General features: G+C 45.6%; 1 protein-coding gene across 2 annotated transcripts in view; it reads left to right on the top strand.

Annotated features, from left to right (window-relative positions):
* Positions 1-18427, top strand: part of CFAP206 (cilia and flagella associated protein 206) — a 54544-nt gene extending 36117 nt beyond the window's left edge. For both annotated transcript variants that reach the window (XM_088470685.1, XM_088470694.1), the window contains exons 11-13: positions 660-853; positions 8532-8675; positions 17547-18427. In XM_088470685.1, coding sequence (XP_088326811.1) covers positions 660-853; positions 8532-8675; positions 17547-17780 — 572 coding nt within the window. In that variant the 3' untranslated portion in view covers positions 17781-18427. The remainder of the gene's footprint in view (positions 1-659; positions 854-8531; positions 8676-17546) is intronic.
* The last annotated feature ends 261 nt before the right edge of the window (positions 18428-18688 follow it).

The following is an 18688-nucleotide window of genomic DNA, read 5'->3' as shown; positions in this document are numbered from 1 at the left end:
TGGGAGTGCCATTGGTGTGTAACTATGGTTCTGTGCTATTCTGACACCTGTAGACGGATTGCTTGGACCCAGCATATGGGGTAGGTGTAACTGCCGATAGTAATGATGATGTTACAACTGTGGATGGAAAAACTGTGGGTGGTGTGCAGGGGCGGTTTCAAAAGAGCCTCGACCCATGTGTAGACTCCATGTGGGCCCCTCATCTCTGCGGTGTAGTAGTCTACTTCACATTCGCTGGTCCCGGGAAACATGGCGCCCACGCCATGGTCCCAGAAACTTTTTTACTGCACATGGGCAAATCTCCAAGAAAAATGACCGTCGAGCCTTTTTCCTAGTGATTTGTGCTGCTCCTGCAGCACAGACTCAGAACTTCGGAGAGGTATGTATTAAACATGGGTGCACCCATTATATATAATCCAATGACGGTGCGGCAATACACATGAAACCGCGTGGATAGCTGCATTGGCATGTAGTACTAAATTTGGCTGCCACGGCTGTCCAGGCTTGCGAACGCCTTTGCGTGCGACTCAGGCAGAATCTTCCAACCAGCTGTTTCATGCTTTTAATAAAAATTACATGTAGGCTTGTGTTGCACAATTTATAATTTTACAGATACATATAAAAGGTTGTTTCATTGTAAAATATTTTATTGTTATTAGGAAATCCAAGCATTGGTATTCTAAAGCACAGGGAAAGATATTATGTTTTCAGCTCCAAGGAAGCCGCCTACATGTTTGCTCAAGATCCTGATCACTACATAAATTTAATTGGAGAGAAAGCCAAACAGTGTGCAGAACTGATACAGTTATTGGAGCTGTACCAGCAGTTTGCATCCATCAGTCCTTACTCCCAGGTATGAGAACTATGTGATATCACTGCTGTATTCTATACGAAATAGCCGAGAAGTGTATATTGTAGCTGGTAATGTCTGAACTCTCCTTTCTATTACTACTTTTACCCTCATACTTTAACCAGGGCCAACGCAATGCAGTAAGCAGGGTATGAATTTTGCAGCCAGACAGCTTACCAATGGAGCCATTTGCTGCTCAAGGAAGCTTGTGAATTCTAACTACGAGGGACTGATTGAAAAGTAGTGAGACTGCCTCTGATTTTCTATCCCATAGGTAGATGTGGCAACACTATGCTGGTTATTGTGAAGCTCATACATCGAAGTGTCTGAACGTGCCGTTGGACTGCTGTAGTCTTCTTTGTTTGGTCATAGCTAGTGGAAGATCTTTGTACGTTTTGTCATGGCGGATGAGGAAGACGTGTATGCGAGATGAAGTCAGAGATGTTATTGAACTTTGTGTTAAACGTGGAAAAAGCGGTAATGAAACTCATGAAATGTTACGGCAAGCATACAGTGGAGAAACAATTAGCCGTGCTGCAGTATTTCGGTGGTGGAAGCATTTCAAAGAGGGTAATACACGGGTGACTGATGAAGTGCATTCTGGGAGACCAACCACCGTGGTTACAGATGTCAGCATTGCCATAGCTGCGGAGAGGTTGCAAACTGACAGAAGGTTAACTTACGCAAACTTTCGGCTTCACTTGGCATCTCATTTTAACAGGTTCAGCATATTGTGACAAAGGAACTGAAAATGCATCGCGTGTGTGCCAGGTGGGTACCCAGAAATCTCACAGAGGAGCAGATGCGACGACAAGTTGAATCTTGCAAGAACACCATTTGCATGTTGGAGAGGATACACAATTTTGATTGTGACGTGTGACGAATCGTGGATTCGTTATTATGATCTGGAATTCAAACAACAGTGCAATGTATGGAAACACACAAATTCGCCTCTGCCCAAAAAAATTCCATGTGATTCCTTCTGCGTGTAAAGTCATGCTTCTGCTGTTCTTTGATGCGCACGGTATGATCGTACACCACTGGGTTCCCTGTGGACAAGACAATTAATGGTGACTACTATGCAAACATCCTGAAAACCCATTTGCGTGGAGCATGAGGAAGAAAAAAATACATTTGCTTAACAAACAGGAGATTTTTGCTCCAAGACCATGCCCGACCACATGTTGCTGCTGTTGCATTGGCAGCACTGACTGAAATTATTGGGACGATACTGGAACCCTCCATATAGCCCAGACTTAGCACCCTGTGATTTCTGGGCATTCCCAACCCTGAATAAACAACTGCATGGAAGTTCTCAACAGATGATGAAGTGAAAAATGCCACAGCTCCAACACTAAAAGTGATGTCACAAAACAGTCAACTGCACGTCTTGAATCGTTGTTAAAACGCTGCAAAAAATGTATGGAATGCGAAGGACGCTACGAATGTTCAGATCCTTTGGAATCATCTGATTCTAAATTTAAAAAAATCAGTCTCATTACTTTAATCAGCCCTCTTATATGAAGTTACTTCACATTCTTATTAATTTAAAATACAGTCATACCTGGAATTTAATTTGAACCTATCACTCCACACTTTGTAGTCGGACACTTTAGAACACTTTAGAAATGTGTGCTCCTGCATTAGAAATGTGTGCTCCTGCATTAGAAATGTGTGCTCCTGCATTACAAATGTGTGCTCCTGCATTACAAATGTGTGCTCCTGCATTACAAATGTGTGCTCCTGCATTAGAAATGTGTGCTCCTGCATTAGAAATGTGTGTGTGCTCCTGCATTACAAATGTGTGCTCCTGCATTACAAATGTGTGCTCCTGCATTACAAATGTGTGCTCCTGCATTAGAAATGTGTGCTCCTGCATTAGAAATGTGTGCTCCTGCATTAGAAATGTGTGCTCCTGCATTAGAAATGTGTGCTCCTGCATTACAAATGTGTGCTCCTGCATTACAAATGTGTGCTCCTGCATTACAAATGTGTGCTTCTGCATTACAAATGTGTGTGTGCTCCTGCATTACAAATGTGTGCTCCTGCATTACAAATGTGTGCTCCTGCATTACAAATGTGTGCTCCTGCATTACAAATGTGTGCTCCTGCATTACAAATGTGTGTGTGCTCCTGCATTACAAATGTGTGTGTGCTCCTGCATTACAAATGTGTGCTCCTGCATTAGAAATGTGTGCTCCTGCATTACAAATGTGTGCTCCTGCATTACAAATGTGTGCTCCTGCATTACAAATGTGTGCTCCTGCATTACAAATGTGTGCTCCTGCATTACAAATGTGTGCTCCTGCATTACAAATGTGTGCTCCTGCATTACAAATGTGTGCTCCTGCATTACAAATGTGTGCTTCTGCATTACAAATGTGTGCTTCTGCATTACAAATGTGTGTGTGCTCCTGCATTACAAATGTGTGCTCCTGCATTACAAATGTGTGCTCCTGCATTACAAATGTGTGCTCCTGCATTACAAATGTGTGTGTGCTTCTGCATTACAAATGTGTGTGTGCTCCTGCATTACAAATGTGTGCTCCTGCATTACAAATGTGTGCTCCTGCATTACAAATGTGTGCTCCTGCATTACAAATGTGTGCTCCTGCATTACAAATGTGTGCTCCTGCATTACAAATGTGTATGTGCTCCTGCATTACAAATGTGTGTGTGCTCCTGCATTACAAATGTGTGTGTGCTCCTGCATTACAAATGTGTGCTCCTGCATTACAAATGTGTGCTCCTGCATTACAAATGTGTGCTCCTGCATTACAAATGTGTGCTACTTCATTAGAAATGTGTGCTACTTCATTACAAATGTGTGCTCCTGCATTACAAATGTGTGCTCCTGCATTACAAATGTGTGCTCCTGCATTACAAATGTGTGCTCCTGCATTACAAATGTGTGTGTGCTCCTGCATTACAAATGTGTGTGTGCTCCTGCATTACAAATGTGTGTGTGCTCCTGCATTACAAATGTGTGCTCCTGCATTACAAATGTGTGCTCCTGCATTACAAATGTGTGTGTGCTCCTGCATTACAAATGTGTGTGTGCTCCTGCATTACAAATGTGTGCTCCTGCATTACAAATGTGTGTGTGCTCCTGCATTACAAATGTGTGCTCCTGCATTACAAATGTGTGCTCCTGCATTACAAATGTGTGAATGCTAACTATATGAGGGCACAAATTTATACTTTGCAGGAAGGCACCGAAAACCCTAGCACCGGCCCTGACTTTAACTACTGTTATCGGGGTAGTCCATTAGGATTGTTAGAGCTAACTGAAAGTGCTTTTACTAAGTTGTAAGAGGGAGCCATTGAAGATAACTGGTTATTGGGTTCAAGATAATTCTTTATTTCCTTATTACAAAGTCCCTTGTGCACTACAAGGCTAATGCAGTGGTAACTATGCAAATTTGCACTGCACACGCCAGGAAAAATAAGCCCCGTGCATTTTCAAATCGGTAAGCATCTGACCCTTGCACCTATAAAAAAAGGTAGCACTGATAGACAAACATAGACAATTTATTACAACACAATGTGCAATAAAACAAATATAATCTAATGTTTGCAATGCAATAATCTGTAATAGTCAGGGGCTGGCTGGGGGGCAAATGCATGCAGGCGGCCCTGGCAGAGGAGTAGCGTGTAGCCAGGGTGCCCAAAGAACGTGCGTGTTACGGTGCCCCCCCTCAAGTGTTCCTGGGAGGAGGCTGGCCATATGGGATTAATGTAAAGTAAAAATAAAGATTAGGGACAGCCCCGTCGTGGTGCCCATATGCAGTGCCCCCCTGTGCCCCAGGAGAGGACCCCCTTATGCAGGCCTCCAGTAGTGCCCCCAGTAGTGACCCCCCCTATGCAGTGCCCATTATACAGTACCCCCAGTAGTGGTCCTCCCTGTGCAGTGCCCCCAATAGTGGTAACCCTTATGCAGTGCCCCTTAAATAGTGGCCCCAGTTGTAATCTCCCCCCTATGCAGTACCCCCAGTATTGCCCTTTTTATAGAGCCCCCAGCAGTGGTCCCTCAATGCAGTGCCCCCAGTGGTAGTCCCCTCCCCCCTATGTAGTGCCGCTAGTAGTAGTCCCCCCCCCCCCTATGCAGTGCCCCTAGTAGTTGTCCCCTCCCCTTGTAGTGCCCATAGTAGTAGTAGTCCCCCCTTGTAGTGCCCCCAGTAGTAGTTCCCCCAGTTGTAGTCCCCCCCCTTGAAGTGCCCCCAGTTATAATCCCCAGTACTGGTCCCCCCTTGTAGTGCCCCCAGTAGTGATCTCCCCCTTGTAGTACCCCCAGTAGTGGTCTCCCTCTTGTAGTGCCCCCAGTAGTAGTCCCTCCCTCTTGTAGTGCCCCCAGTAGTAGTCCCTCCCTCTTGTAGTGCCCCCAGTAGTAGTCCCTCCCTCTTGTAGTGCCCCCAGTAGTAGTCCCTCCCTCTTGCAGTGCCCCCAGTAGTGGTTCCCCCTTTGTAGTGCCACCAGTAGTAGTAGTTTCCCCCCTTGTATTGCCCCCATTAGTAGTAGTCCACCCCTTGTGGTGCCCCCAGTAGTGGTTCCCCCTTTGTAGTGCCACCAGTAGTCCCCCCCCTTGTAGTGCCCCCAGTAGTAGTAGTCCCCCCCTTGTATTGCCCCCATTAGTAGTAGTCCACCCCTTGTGGTGCCCCCAGTAGTTCTCTCCCCCTTGTGGTGCCCCCAGTAGTGGTCTCCCCCTTGTAGTGCCAACCTCCCCCCCCCCAGTAGACACACGTAGTAAAAAAAAATAAAAATAAATACTTCCTGAATCCCTGCTCCCGCCGTCGCCATCCGCTCCTCCGTCTGTCCTTCCCGGGCATTATGGGAGAGACGTCATATGATGTCATGACGCCTCTCCCATTGCCCACTGCAGGAGCTGGAAGATGGAGCGGCTCCTGCAGTGGGTGCAGCAGCAGCTAATGAGAGTCTGACAGACTCTCATTGGCTGCTACTTACAACAAACACACAGATGCCGGAGCCGGCGGCTGTGTGTCTGTCACTTGTGTAGCGTTGACCGAACTCTGTCCGGTCAGCGCTTCACACGCGGTACAGTCTGTGTCACAGTGACACAGACTTCCCGTGGCCCTCCTGATGCTGCGGCCCGGGGGGCACATGGAACCCTGCCCCCCGGCCCAGCCCGCCACTGGTAACAGTGTAGTTAAAAAGTTAAAAAGCTGCTTGTACTGACAGAATGGTATCAATAATCTCCCCAATGTATCACTTCTGAGATATATCTTTCCAGATGGTATATGGAAATAGAAAACAAATTCCCGTTAATATGGGATCTCGCCTAATAGGAAATGTTTGAAATGTCAAATCCAGTATATAGAATGATGCTTTGAGAATAAAGTCTCTATAACAAGCTGCATGCACAGCACAGTGAAGCTAATATAGATGCTGCCGAAGTATAAAAATAATTGAGAGTCCCGTGGAATAATACCCATCTGGTCCTGTGGCTCACCTCAGCCTTGGTCAGCTTCTTGTTACACAGTCTCCGTTTGAAGCTCCTGGATTAAGTTGTCTGACACGCTGCATCTGTGTCAGTGCCGGGATGGCCAGCAGCCGCTGTTGGTTGTATCCAAATAGGTGTGATGTGAGAAGCTCCCAGGGATATGGATAATTTCCAGAACAATAGGAGATCACTTCAGTGTAAGTCTGTCCTAAAGTAGCAGCATAAAAACAGATAGCCCATAAGCGTTTCTCCGGGACTTGACTCCCAGTTTCTTCAGAAGGAGGGCACCTGCCTATGTTTAGAGGAAGGACAGTTGAGAAAAGGGACAGGTAAGTATAGGCCAAGTACAGTAAAGACACTGACAGATAGCCACATACATGCCTGTCAGAAGCTATATCTTTTGTGACTGCTTAAAATTAATGAGAATAAAAAAGAAAATGGTGTGACTCCTTCAGTGTATTGAGTAGAAATAGGAAGAAGGAAAGAACTCTGTTTTCCCAGCACTAGCCTTCACAGATTGGTGGCAGCAAAATCGAGGGGTTAAATGTAAAAACTTCCCCACACACCCTCGTTATCCTCTTCATTTCCCCCATGCTGTCATGGCTAGTGATAAAACTCGTAACGTATGATAATGGTGCTCCAGCCAATCAGATCCCAACTGACAGTTGACAGCTCCCAATTGACCGTTGGGAGCTGATTGTCTGGAGCATCATTTATCATTTGCAACAAGTTTTCCGTAATACTCGCCCTTATGTATAGATGCTGATTAGATCCCTGTGACTCGGCATGTATGTGTAATTGCGTGTTTTTTATTTTGCTGAACATCAATTTGTACCTGTAACTAGAGCCGGATTTAGACCTCATGGGGCCCTAGGCAAGATACCGGTTTGGGGCCCACCCTCCCTCAAACAATTCATGTACTTTGTTAGGCTCTGCGGAAACATTGTGGCGCCATATAAATGAAGGATAATATATATACGTATTTCACAATATGCCCCACAGCGCTGGGTGACAGAGAGAGGCAGAGAGCAACTGATGGAGGGTGACAGGGAAAGGGTGACAAGCAGAGGGTGATAGGGGAAAGCAGTGGATGACAGGGAGAATGTGACGGATAGTGGGTGAAAGGGAGAAGGTTACAAAGAGGGACAGTGGGTGACAGGGAGAGGGAGTGGATGACAAGGAGAAGCAGTGGGTGACAGGAAGAGGCAGAGGGTGACAGGGAGAGGCAGAGGCTGATGGGGAGAGGGTGACAAGCAGAGGGTGATGGGGAGAAGCAGTGGGTGACAGGCAGAGGGTAACGGAGAGGAAGAGGATGACAGAGTAGGTGAAACAGGGAGACAGGGAGAGGCAGTTGGAGACAGGGAGAAGATGACGGAGAGTGGGTGAAAGGGAGAGGGTGACAAGGAGAAGCAGTGAGTGACAGGTAATGGATAGAGGCAAAGGGTATGTTAGGTTTCTGAAGGAGGGAGTAAAGGGGGTAAATTGAGCTGAAAGGGTACACTGGGACATGATGGGAAAGTATTAGCGGGGCAGACAGGCAGAAAAAACAAGGGGGGTTTAACACGAGAGCTGAGGAAATATAATACTAGTGGAAGGAGAGAGAGCGAGCAAATCAGGAGTTAACTGTGAGTGAAGAACTGACCTTTCATGCAGTCCTTGTGCAGAGAAGCTACAGCAGGTAAGTATTTTCCCCTGGCCAACACAGCAGGAGCCCAGAGAGAGGCTGAGGAGATCCGGACCGGCATGCCTGACTTTAGACTTAACCCTGACTGTAGCGCTCCTCTCCTCTGGTTTTCACGCCGGGGACGGTCACTAGATTGTGACGTCTGACCTCTAATAACAGCAGTATCAGAGAGGTAAGATGAGAAGAGGAGACCATAGGGGAGGAGAGGAGGCGGGCTGGACCGCAGTGTACTGTAATGAATCAGTTTGACTTATTATTAGCACTGCTGTCAATGCTGCTGCACAGCTGATATGTCCACCACTGAGCTGCACCATCGATATGTCCGCCACTGAGCCTGCCGGATGGTCAGGGCTGGATTTCGAGGGGCCTGTCCGCATGCCCCGTGGGACTTGCGGACAGTAAATCCGGCCCTGCTTGTAGCACATTCTGTGTTTAAAAAAGGTTTTTCTATGTACCCCAGGTTGACTATTTTCTATGCTTACAGGTAAAGATGATTTTGTGTCAAACTTCTCAGAATAGTTATGTTATTTCCCCTCCAGGCCCATGCTGCTGAAACGCTGCTGATGAAACCAATCACCAAATGCAATAGCAGCACACAAACGGATACACATATTCTGGAAACCAACATTGTCAAGTTATATGAGTGGAATGAATGGGAACTGCGGAGGAAAGCAATTAAACTGGTTTGTGTAAACATTGTTAAAGCAATAATTTTGTCTCTCCAAACTTATTCTGAACAGTCTCTCAATAGAATTAATTTTTTTTTTTAACTATTTAAATTAAATTCCAGTGTGAAGCTTTTTGGAATAGTAAATTGGTCATAATTTCAGTATAACAGAGGCAGCAGACATTGTGCAATTTAAAGAGAACCTGCTGCATACTTAAACTGGGGGCAGTCATTGCTCCTGCAACTTCATTGGGGCACATAGCATATGAAGCATGAATAGTATTCATAAAGGCAATGGTACCTATTGAGTTTGATAGTAAAGCTGCATACACACGTAAAGATTATCTGTCAAGCTAACCAACTAGTTGATTGGTTGGAATGAAAATCTGGTAAGGTATGAAAGCAAATGACAATCGTCAATTTTCTCCTAAATGCCAGAAAACAGATGAAAATGGTCGTTCAGACAAGTTTGTTAAATGTTTGATCTAAACAATTTGTTCAAGCAACAGTTTTTGTCCATTTTCTGGCATTGTGAGCAAATTGCTGATTGTCATTTGCTTTCATACCTTATCGGATTTTCATTCCAACCAATCAACTAGTTGGTTGGTTTGACAGGTAATCTTTACGTGTGTATGCAGCTTTAAACTCTGGATATTGGTTTGTTCAAATTTGTGCTGAGACAGGAATGTACGCCTGTTGATAAGGAGTTCTATTTGCCTATTGTGAGGAGTTTTGGAGATGTATAAACAAATCTCGGAATGCAAGGTCACTATGCATAGTCTCAGAGATAATGAGAAGAACTTTTTAATTATGTGTAAAAAAATATATAATATTAGTATTTGCTTATTAATAATACAATACCGCCCCCTGCTGCTGACACAAGTAATAGCTCCCAGTGTGTATGTGACTGTCTTAATCAAATCGTTAGTACGCATGCCTACAAATGATAACTACTGAAGAAGCTATATAAATGCTTGACACGCCTAATAAAGTTTAGAGTATTGTTTGACCCCATTGCTGGTTGTGTCTCAATTTACTCTCTGGCCGTGATTAACTCTTTCCATTCCGGATAGCCTGGTTACCAGACAACTTGCCTTTATCAAGTTCTTAAGAATGTATTCTCATGAATGTTGGTTTAGACCAAAAAATGCTTAAATCTACAATGTATATAGTGTATATAGACGACGTGTGCTTTCATGAGATCACAAAATACCATTCTACTATAGTTAGTGTTTTAGAATGCCCAATACTTTTTTCTTCTGCAGGGTCCATAGGGGGTCCACAGGGAGTCCACAGGGATTACCATAGAGTGCAGTTGGTTGGAGTGAGCCGTGCACCATACAGTTAAAGCTTTAGCTCCCAGGATGCACCGGCTCTCTTCCATATATACCCCAGCCAATGGCAGCCAGTTTTTTTGTTTGGTGCTGGCAGAAGCAGTAGCACCTTTGAGAATAGTGGGGCTGTGTTAGACATCCCCAAGCTTTTATTTTATATTTGAAAGTTTTTACTTTGTTTCTGAGCAAGTCGCGCTGAGCTTTTTAATGGACACCTGCGTGACTGCTTCTACTACCCCTGCGGGTGCTGCAACACCGGTGAGCGGTGCGGTGATTACAGCAGGCACCAGCGGAGCTTGGCTAGCACTTCCCTGGGAGACCCTGGACTGCGGCCGGATAACGGGGATGTCAGGTAAGATGATTCCCTGCTTGCGGGTAATCACGTTGTTATGCAGTCCTTACCTCCGGCTGTGGAGACCAGTCTGAGGCCGCTATTGTGGGGTGACTGGTGTGTCCGCTGCCCCACTACACCACCAGGGCAGTAAAATCTGGCGTTTGGCGCCTTTGTTAAGCCAGTAGATCCGGGGGTATATACAGCAGTGGGGAAGTAAGCTCTCGTCTGACAGCCCCTTTCCCAGCTCAGAATGTGATTTCTCAGCTGAGTCTTCCCACATCTGAGCTGCTCCTCCTACACCCTCCCTAATGAGACGCTCAGGTGCCTTTAATGAGGGCTTTTCTGAAGCTGTAGGTCTTAGGATATCGGATCCTGTATCCCTATATACCTCTCCCTGGAGCCAGGTTATACAGCACTCAAATCCTACCAGCCTAGTTTTGCTTGAGTAGTTGATTCAGTGCCCATTGCAAGTATATTTATATGCATTGTATGTGAATTGTGCTACAGTAGCTCTGCTGTGGTGGTATACTGCCTTTAACTTTCTGACTGTAAGCTATATCTATCCCTGCTGCTCTTTCTTAACCCATCACTACCAGGTGTGTAGAGGTTCATTTGTACTTCACATTTACATGTATTTGTGAAGGGTGTTGCATTGGATTATTAGCTATACACTGTATTGTGTGCTGCTTACTGGTATTACTATGTCTTCCAAAGGCAAGGGTATACAGGAGGCTCCTCTCATGATATTGTGCAGGATGGTCAGTGTGCTAATTGTCATGTACCTCCTCTCTAGCTTAATTTACCAGTACTGATGCAGGAGCCACCTTGGGTGTCCTCCTTTGCACAAATTATGACGACGTTAGTGGATCGCTTATCAGCTCCCATGCTTCCACCCACTGTGGGGTACCCACAGCATTTAGAACCTGCTAGTTTGGCACCCCCTATGCATCCTTCCTGGATGGATGCTTATGGCGACCCAGCTCAGGAAATGGTGCATACGTCTGCCGCCTTTCAGCAAAATATGTTACAGGCGGACAGACCATTAGCCACCAAAGCACATAGGCGGCCTGTATTATTGCAGTCTGCCCAGCTTTCAAATTCTGACACATCATCTGAGGAGGCAGATGATGCACAGGGTTCTCCTCCGGGGTCCCCGTCATTCGATAATGGATGTTCCTTCTCTAGTAAGGGCGGTTAAATTGATCTTGAATATAGAGGATGAGGAACCCGCTCCTAAGTCTAAAGCCCCAGTGTTTAAATGACAAAAGGTGGTTAAGGCTGAGTTCCCTCAGTCAGAACAGCTCACAGAGCTTATGGGGGAAGCATGGAATATTACTAACTAATGTTTCCAGATTCCAAGAAAACTGGTCTTTTTTTACCCTCTCCCACCTGGTGAGTGTACTAAATGTAAAGTCCCTTCTATGGTGGATTCTCATGTGGCACCTTTATTAAGCGCTCTATGTTGCCTATACCATCCTCATCCTTCCTTAAGGATACTACAGATGGAAAACTAGAGACTTGTCTTAAGTCTGTTTACTCTTTTTCTGGCGCTATTACTAGGCTGGCTTGGGCTGCAGCCTGGGTAGCTAAGGCTATTGAAGGATGGACAATTGCACTGGGAGACAGCATGTCATTAGATGCTATCAGGGAGCAACTGGCCTACATCTCCCATATTCACGAGGCAGCCTCTTATTTGGAAGAAGCTGCGTTGGATACTGGACTCCTTGCTTCTGCGACTTCGGTAGTTGCCCGCAGAGTCCTTTGGCTACAATCCTGGACAGCAGACTCGGAATCTAAGAAAGTCCTTGAATCCTTGCCTTTCTCTGGCAACTTACTGTTTGGCGCAGACTTGGACAAAATAATGGCTACTCTGGCAGCCTCAAAATTAGCTTTTTTGCCATCAGCAGCTACTCCTAAGCCTAATAGGTCTTCCTTTTGGGCATTTCATCCCCAAGGTAAGGCAAAAGGACAGTCCTTTCCAAGGCAGCCTGCTTTAGACAAGACCAACAAGTCTAGATCTAAGCAGCCTTGGGGACCAGACATCCAGCTCCTAAGTCTGATGACAAACCCTCCACCTGATGGGGTGGGCCTCCTCCTGGAGGATCCCAGGGTGGGAGGCGGTTCGCCAACTTATGGCATCAGACAACCACAGACGCCTGGGTCAGAGAAGTGTTCTCTCGTGGATACGCTCTCACTTTCCGGAGATGTTCTCCCCAGCAATTCTTTTGTACAGGTCGTCCATCAGACCCCATCAAGGCCCAGGCCTTCGAGGCAGCCTCTCACTCCCTGCTGAGTTCAGGTGTGGTAATACCTGTTCCTTCGGATCTTCGAGGAACTGGTTTCTATTCCACTCTCTTTTTGATTCAGAAGTCGATGGGTCTCATCGGCCTATTCTCAACCCCCTCAACAGGTTTATCCGAGTGCCCAAGTTCCACATGGATACTTTACGAGCTTTTGTTCTGGCAATGGGACCTGGGGATTTTATGGTTTCTCTGGACATTCAGGATGCGTAACTGCATGTGCCTATTACACCATCCCACCACCGATTTCTATGGTTTGCTGTTCTGCAGCGACATTACCAGTTTCAGGCACTGCCATTTGGTCTGTTAATGGCCCCATGGGTCTTTACCAAAATAATGGCAGTAATGACGGCCTACCTGAGGCATCAGGGAGTCAGAATCGTGCTATACCTAGACGACCTCTTAATTTTGGCACAGTCACAGGCTGTTTTACAGCGCCATCTCCAACTGATCATTGCCTGTCTGCAGGTACAAAGGATCTTTCTGCCAGCAGACAAGATTTTGGTACTGCAATTGCATGTGCACAAATTTCTCTGCAATCAAAGAGTAACCATTCACTCAGCAATGCAGGTCCCGGGCCCATGGTATCCACCTTTGATATGGTGGAATATGCACAGTTCCACTCCAGGCCCCTTCAACAATTGATTCTCTCCCAGTGGAATGGACGGTATCATCTGATCCGGTCCCAGATGATCCTCCTCTCTCCATAGGTTCGGCTTTCCCTTTCATGGTGGGTACAGACGTTCCATCTGGATGAGGGTCGCCCCTTCTGGGTTCCAAATTGGGAACTTCTCACTACAGATGCCAGCCTTTCGCGGATGGGACGCAGTAACATGTCATCATACCTTTCAGGGAAGATGGACTACTCAGTAAAGTCACCTGCCTATAAATATCCTGGAGCTTCAAGCTGTGTACAGAGCGCTCCCTTTGGCGCAACACCTTCTCCAGGGCAGGCCAGTCCAAATCCAGTCCGACAATGCGACCACAGTATCCTACCTCAACCATCAAAGAGGCACGCAAAGTCGGGCAGCCATGCCGGAGGTAACACACATCCTAATGTTGGCCGAACGTTTTCTCCTGGCAATCTCTGAAGTATTCATCCCCGAAGTCTTCAACTGGGGAGAAGACTTCCTAAGCCATCAGGATGTACACACAGGTGAATGGCTTATTCACCTGGATGTCTTTCACCTCCTGGTGAACAAATGGGGCCTACCAAATGTATACCTCATGGCCTCACGTCACAACCACAAGGTCCCCAGGTATGGGTCCAGGACCAGAGACCCCTCAGCAGCTTTTTGTGTGCGTCTGCGGGTGTATCTGCATGCGAAACGCTACGTTAGTGTTACAGCTGCTGACACTGTAAGATAGCGCATTTCACATACAGATACACCCGCAGATGCACACAGTATATAGGCATGCTGCATATCATTTTAATCAGCAGAAGTTGCTTGTGCTAGCTATGCACATGACTGTGTGAATAAGATGCATTTGAAAAAAAAAGAACTCCCACGTCTCGTGGCACGACTTGTAGCGCGTTGAGGATCGATGTATGTGAACACATCTGTACACTATATTACTGACCCCTTAATAAGCTGCACTAATATCCACTGCGGACCCTTTTTAATGCATATGGGGAGCCATATGTATTGCGGAAGTGGAAATCTTGCTGCCTCTTGTTTCTTTATACCGCACATGCTTTATTACATAGGTACACATACAGCATACTCATACATTCACTTATATACATAGATACATACAGACCCTCATATACATATTTACACATATATTCATATATACAGAAACATACTGTAGGTTCACATACATGGAAACACACACAGACACTCATATACATATATATTCCCTTTTATAGTGAAAAACATGCTGCCATTTGTTTATTAATACTGCACACACTTTATTACATAGGTACACACAGTGCTTAAAGTGGTCCTAGAGAAGTGGTGGAATTGCCCCCCCCCCCCCCCAGCACTTTTAAAAACAAAAGGGACAGTGCGCGCCAAAAATGGGTGTGGTCTCAAAAGAAAGGGGCGTGGTCACCCAATAGTATTCCCAATTCAAATTACACCACACAGTAGCACAATCTTGATTCATCCGATTCACATTATACCACATAGTAGTGCCCCTTACACAATGCCCACAGCAGTAGTGCCCTTACCATAATGCCCACAGCAGTAGTGCCCCTTATGCAATGCCCATTGTAGTGGTGCCCCCAGTAGTGGTAGTGCCCCTTATGCAGTGCCCACAGTGGTAGTGCCCGTTATTCAGTGACCCCAGTAGTGGTGCCCCTTATGCAGTGCCCCCAGTAGTGGTAGTGCCCCCAGTAGTGATGCCCCCTGTAGTAGTGGCCCCAATAGTTATGCCTCCTGAGTAATGTCCCCTATAGTGAAACCACTTACACAAAAAGAAAACAAAACAATACTTACCTTAACCCCCTCTCATGCGTCCGCTGCCTCCGGTCCGCCTGGCTGCTCCTCTGAACTATGGGAGAGACGTCATGACATCTCTCCCATAGTGCCCATGGGGGGGGGGGGCCGGAAGCCGGAGCTCAAGAGTGAGCTCCAGCCGCTAGCTCTGCGGGGAGGGAGCCGGACGCCCACTGGTAACAAAATCTCAGCAGGCACACGACAAATGGAGACTCCCTGCGGTGCCGGGCTGAGTTGGGTCGGAGGAAGCGGAACTGGTTCTGTCTCCAAATAGAAGTGACTGAATGTAGTTCTGCCCCACTTTAACCCATGGGTACACATATAGTCATATACATAGATAAACATATACATACTGCACATAGGTACACATTTCAATGTACTTGCATACACCCACACTCCTATACATACTGTAGGTACACATCTATATACAGATAAAAAATAAATATATATATATATACACACACACACATATATACGAGGGTGAGTAAAAATTATCTGCACTTTTAATCAACTTTCAGAGAAATACAAATACATTATTTATCGACATGATCTCCCTGCTTTTCAATACACTTTGTCCATCTGTCATCAAGCTTTCGTATTCCCTCACTGCAAGCCATGAATGCACCGCTGTCTTCACTTCTTCATCAGACTTGTATCTTCATACTCTTAGGGCTAATGATTTGCAACATAATCCACTGTCACTCGTCTATCCAACAGAATCAGTTCACTTTCATGCTCAATGTTCTCAACAGTCGTGGACGTGGACAGGCGTCCGGCTCCTTCTTCATGGCTGACACTTGGGTGACCTTCTTTGAACTTCTCTATCCATTTATACACTTCTTTGCGACAAAACACTTTCTCCATACTGTGCACAAAGTCTTCGATAAATATCGGCACCAGACACACCCTCAGACCACAAAAAAACAAATCACTGCATGCTGCTCTTTCGTGCAAATCACAAATGGGGCAGCAATTTTTCTTACACTGCAGTCACAAATGAACTGATGCAACATGTTAAAACCTGGCAGCAGTGACTGGGGAGACAGCAACCTAGTTCCTGATTCAGCAAGGATCGCAACTGCGATTATGCACGCAATCGGCCAATTGTTGCATTCTGTGCCCCTGCGCAAACCAGCCACTGCGATCGGGACTGCGATTGCAGTGACTACACAGACTTATTGCAGAGTGATTGACAGGAAGTACCGTTTGGGGGTGGAGAAGGGGGGGGGGAGTCGGGAAACGTAGGGGTGTCAGTGCGTTTCAACCGATTGTTTCTCTATGTTGGCCAAGTATACGGATGTAAGGGGAAGTGGGCGTCTTTATGTCAGGCTGCGTTCGCAATGAGGATGCAAACATTTACATATCAATGCTGATAATTACCAACTGCGTTGCGTGCGTATAAGCAGAATAGTGATCCATAGTGAAACAGGCCCAGAGATGGAATGTCTCTTGACATCACATACCATGCTGCCGCTCTAATAATCCAGTCAGTGACAACAAGAGGCCGCATAGTGTGACACCAGCGACATCCTCACTATCCAGGGCCTTAGAGAGCTGGCCTGGTGGAAAGGGGGCATGGCCCAATTGCGGGAGGCATGGTCATGACCCCTTAGGAAAAAACCCTCTTTGCAGCCCCACTCAGGAAGGGGGGTGTTGTGAGTTCCTCAGCCCAGCACAAATCCAAGGGAGGTGCGATCAGTGTGATTGCTCTCCTCTGCCTGTGGGAGTGGTTTCTCGCTGCAGCCCAGCACACAACAGTGTGTGCTGGGCTGCTGACAGGTAAGAGGGAGATGGCATTGGACCCGGGCCCCCACCAGGCCCCTCTATCAAGCCCGGTAAGTAGTACCCACTCCCCTCCCCTCTCAGTGCTCCTATCTGCCAATTGTATGAGAGGTTAGAATGAGAGAAAGACATACAGAAGGAGTGTGCTGTGCAGCAAGAAGAAGGTGAGTGACTGTACATTTGTAGGAGGCAGAACAAGGGTTTTATCAGATGTGTCAGGCTGTTCTTTTGCATCCTGTACTCCTCCAGGATGTCCTAAATAGTTGCCATAGTGACTGGATTTTACTGAGACTTGCACATTCATTTGCATTCTATTCATTTTTCTAAATAAAAATTACATTGTAGAAATAATTATAGAGACCTATTTACAGATGGGTGAACAGCCATAAATTCCATGTATTCAGTTTCATCTGAAGTTGAAAGTAGAATTAAGGGCCCTCAGGACAGTTATCAATAGATCACTAAGATGACTGAGCTTTCAGTACTCCTATTTACACGGGATGGCAGCTGGGTGTAGCCCGGTGCCTTATTGATCTGTCCTACATTTGAACCCAATACTGTATACCTCATACGATCGAAGTTCTCTGTGATTTGAAGGTTAGGAAGGAATATGTAGGTCTTGCATAACAGAACTTACGTTAGTTTTTATTGACTGCATAACTCTGAGCAGTGTAATGACTATTTTCTTTCTCACAGACTAATTTGCGGCAGAAAGTGACTCATTCCATGCAGACACATTGCAGCCACATGAGAAGAGAAAACTTCACCCAGATGTACCTACCAAAGCAAGCGGGCACACAGACAAAACGGGATAACTCAAGCAATGTGCCAAAGCCACAGGTCTATCTGTCAGGACTCCGTGGTTGTGGAGTATCAAAGCCTACAAACATGGTTAAAGTGAACCTAACAAGAGATGTTGAGGAATCTTAAATTCAGATTTTATACAATAAATATTTTGGAAGTGTAAATATGGACTCAGCGTGAACTTTTAATAACTGTCCTGTATCATTGGTCTGCTAATATAAAAAGTAGAGATGTGCACTGATTCGTGCTTTGGTTCTGGATTCATCTTCATGTTTTGGTTAGGGTTTTGCTAAACCAAAGTCAAGTGTTTTTGTTCTGTTTTTAGTTTTAAATTGATAGAAATAGCTAAAATGATGTTATTTTGGGCATTTTTGTTCCTACAGTTTTAACCTCAATACCATTCATTTAAAGTAATTTCAAGTCAATTTTGACCACCTCACAATATTGTTGTCACCAATATTGGCCAAAGGCTGCAGCGAGCTAGCTGGCCAACTAAGCTAAGCAACAGCAGTGTTGCTGTTCAACTTCAAACATGGCACATCTAGGAAAGAGTGGCACTGCAGTGGAAGAGAGGATGCCAGTTTAATAAACTATACGACCCCATAGAAAAAATATTTTCATGAATCAAGAACTAGATCAGAGGCCCAAGGGCAGTACAGGGAAATGGAGATGGAGTATGTATGTAGTGGAAGGCAGGTAAAGGAATGATTTATTAGTTAATTTAATTGTTTGATTGACTAAGAAAATTTATGAGGAAGGAGAGGGTAGTATGGCCAGCCTCCTAATATGTGTTCTCTAACCCTTGACGGAAATCGTTGGCTAATAACATTGTAATTATTTTCTTTTTTAAAATGTGTAGTAATGCAACTACCAATAAAAATGTTTGTCTATGCAAAAATACCTTCAACAATTCCCCCCCAAAACAGTATTATACAATTATTGCTCTTTGTAATTATTTCGTTATATGCTGCTAGTCAAGCACATGCAACCAACATGATAAGAATAAAGTATGAGTTGGTAAAGGATCGACTTGA

This window comes from Taudactylus pleione, unplaced genomic scaffold, assembly GCF_031769625.1.
Source record: "Taudactylus pleione unplaced genomic scaffold, aTauple2 ptg000015l, whole genome shotgun sequence".
Taxonomy (NCBI): domain Eukaryota; kingdom Metazoa; phylum Chordata; class Amphibia; order Anura; family Myobatrachidae; genus Taudactylus; species Taudactylus pleione.
The sequence above is the reverse complement of the archived record's forward strand: the minus strand, read 5'-3'. Positions and strand labels throughout refer to the sequence as shown.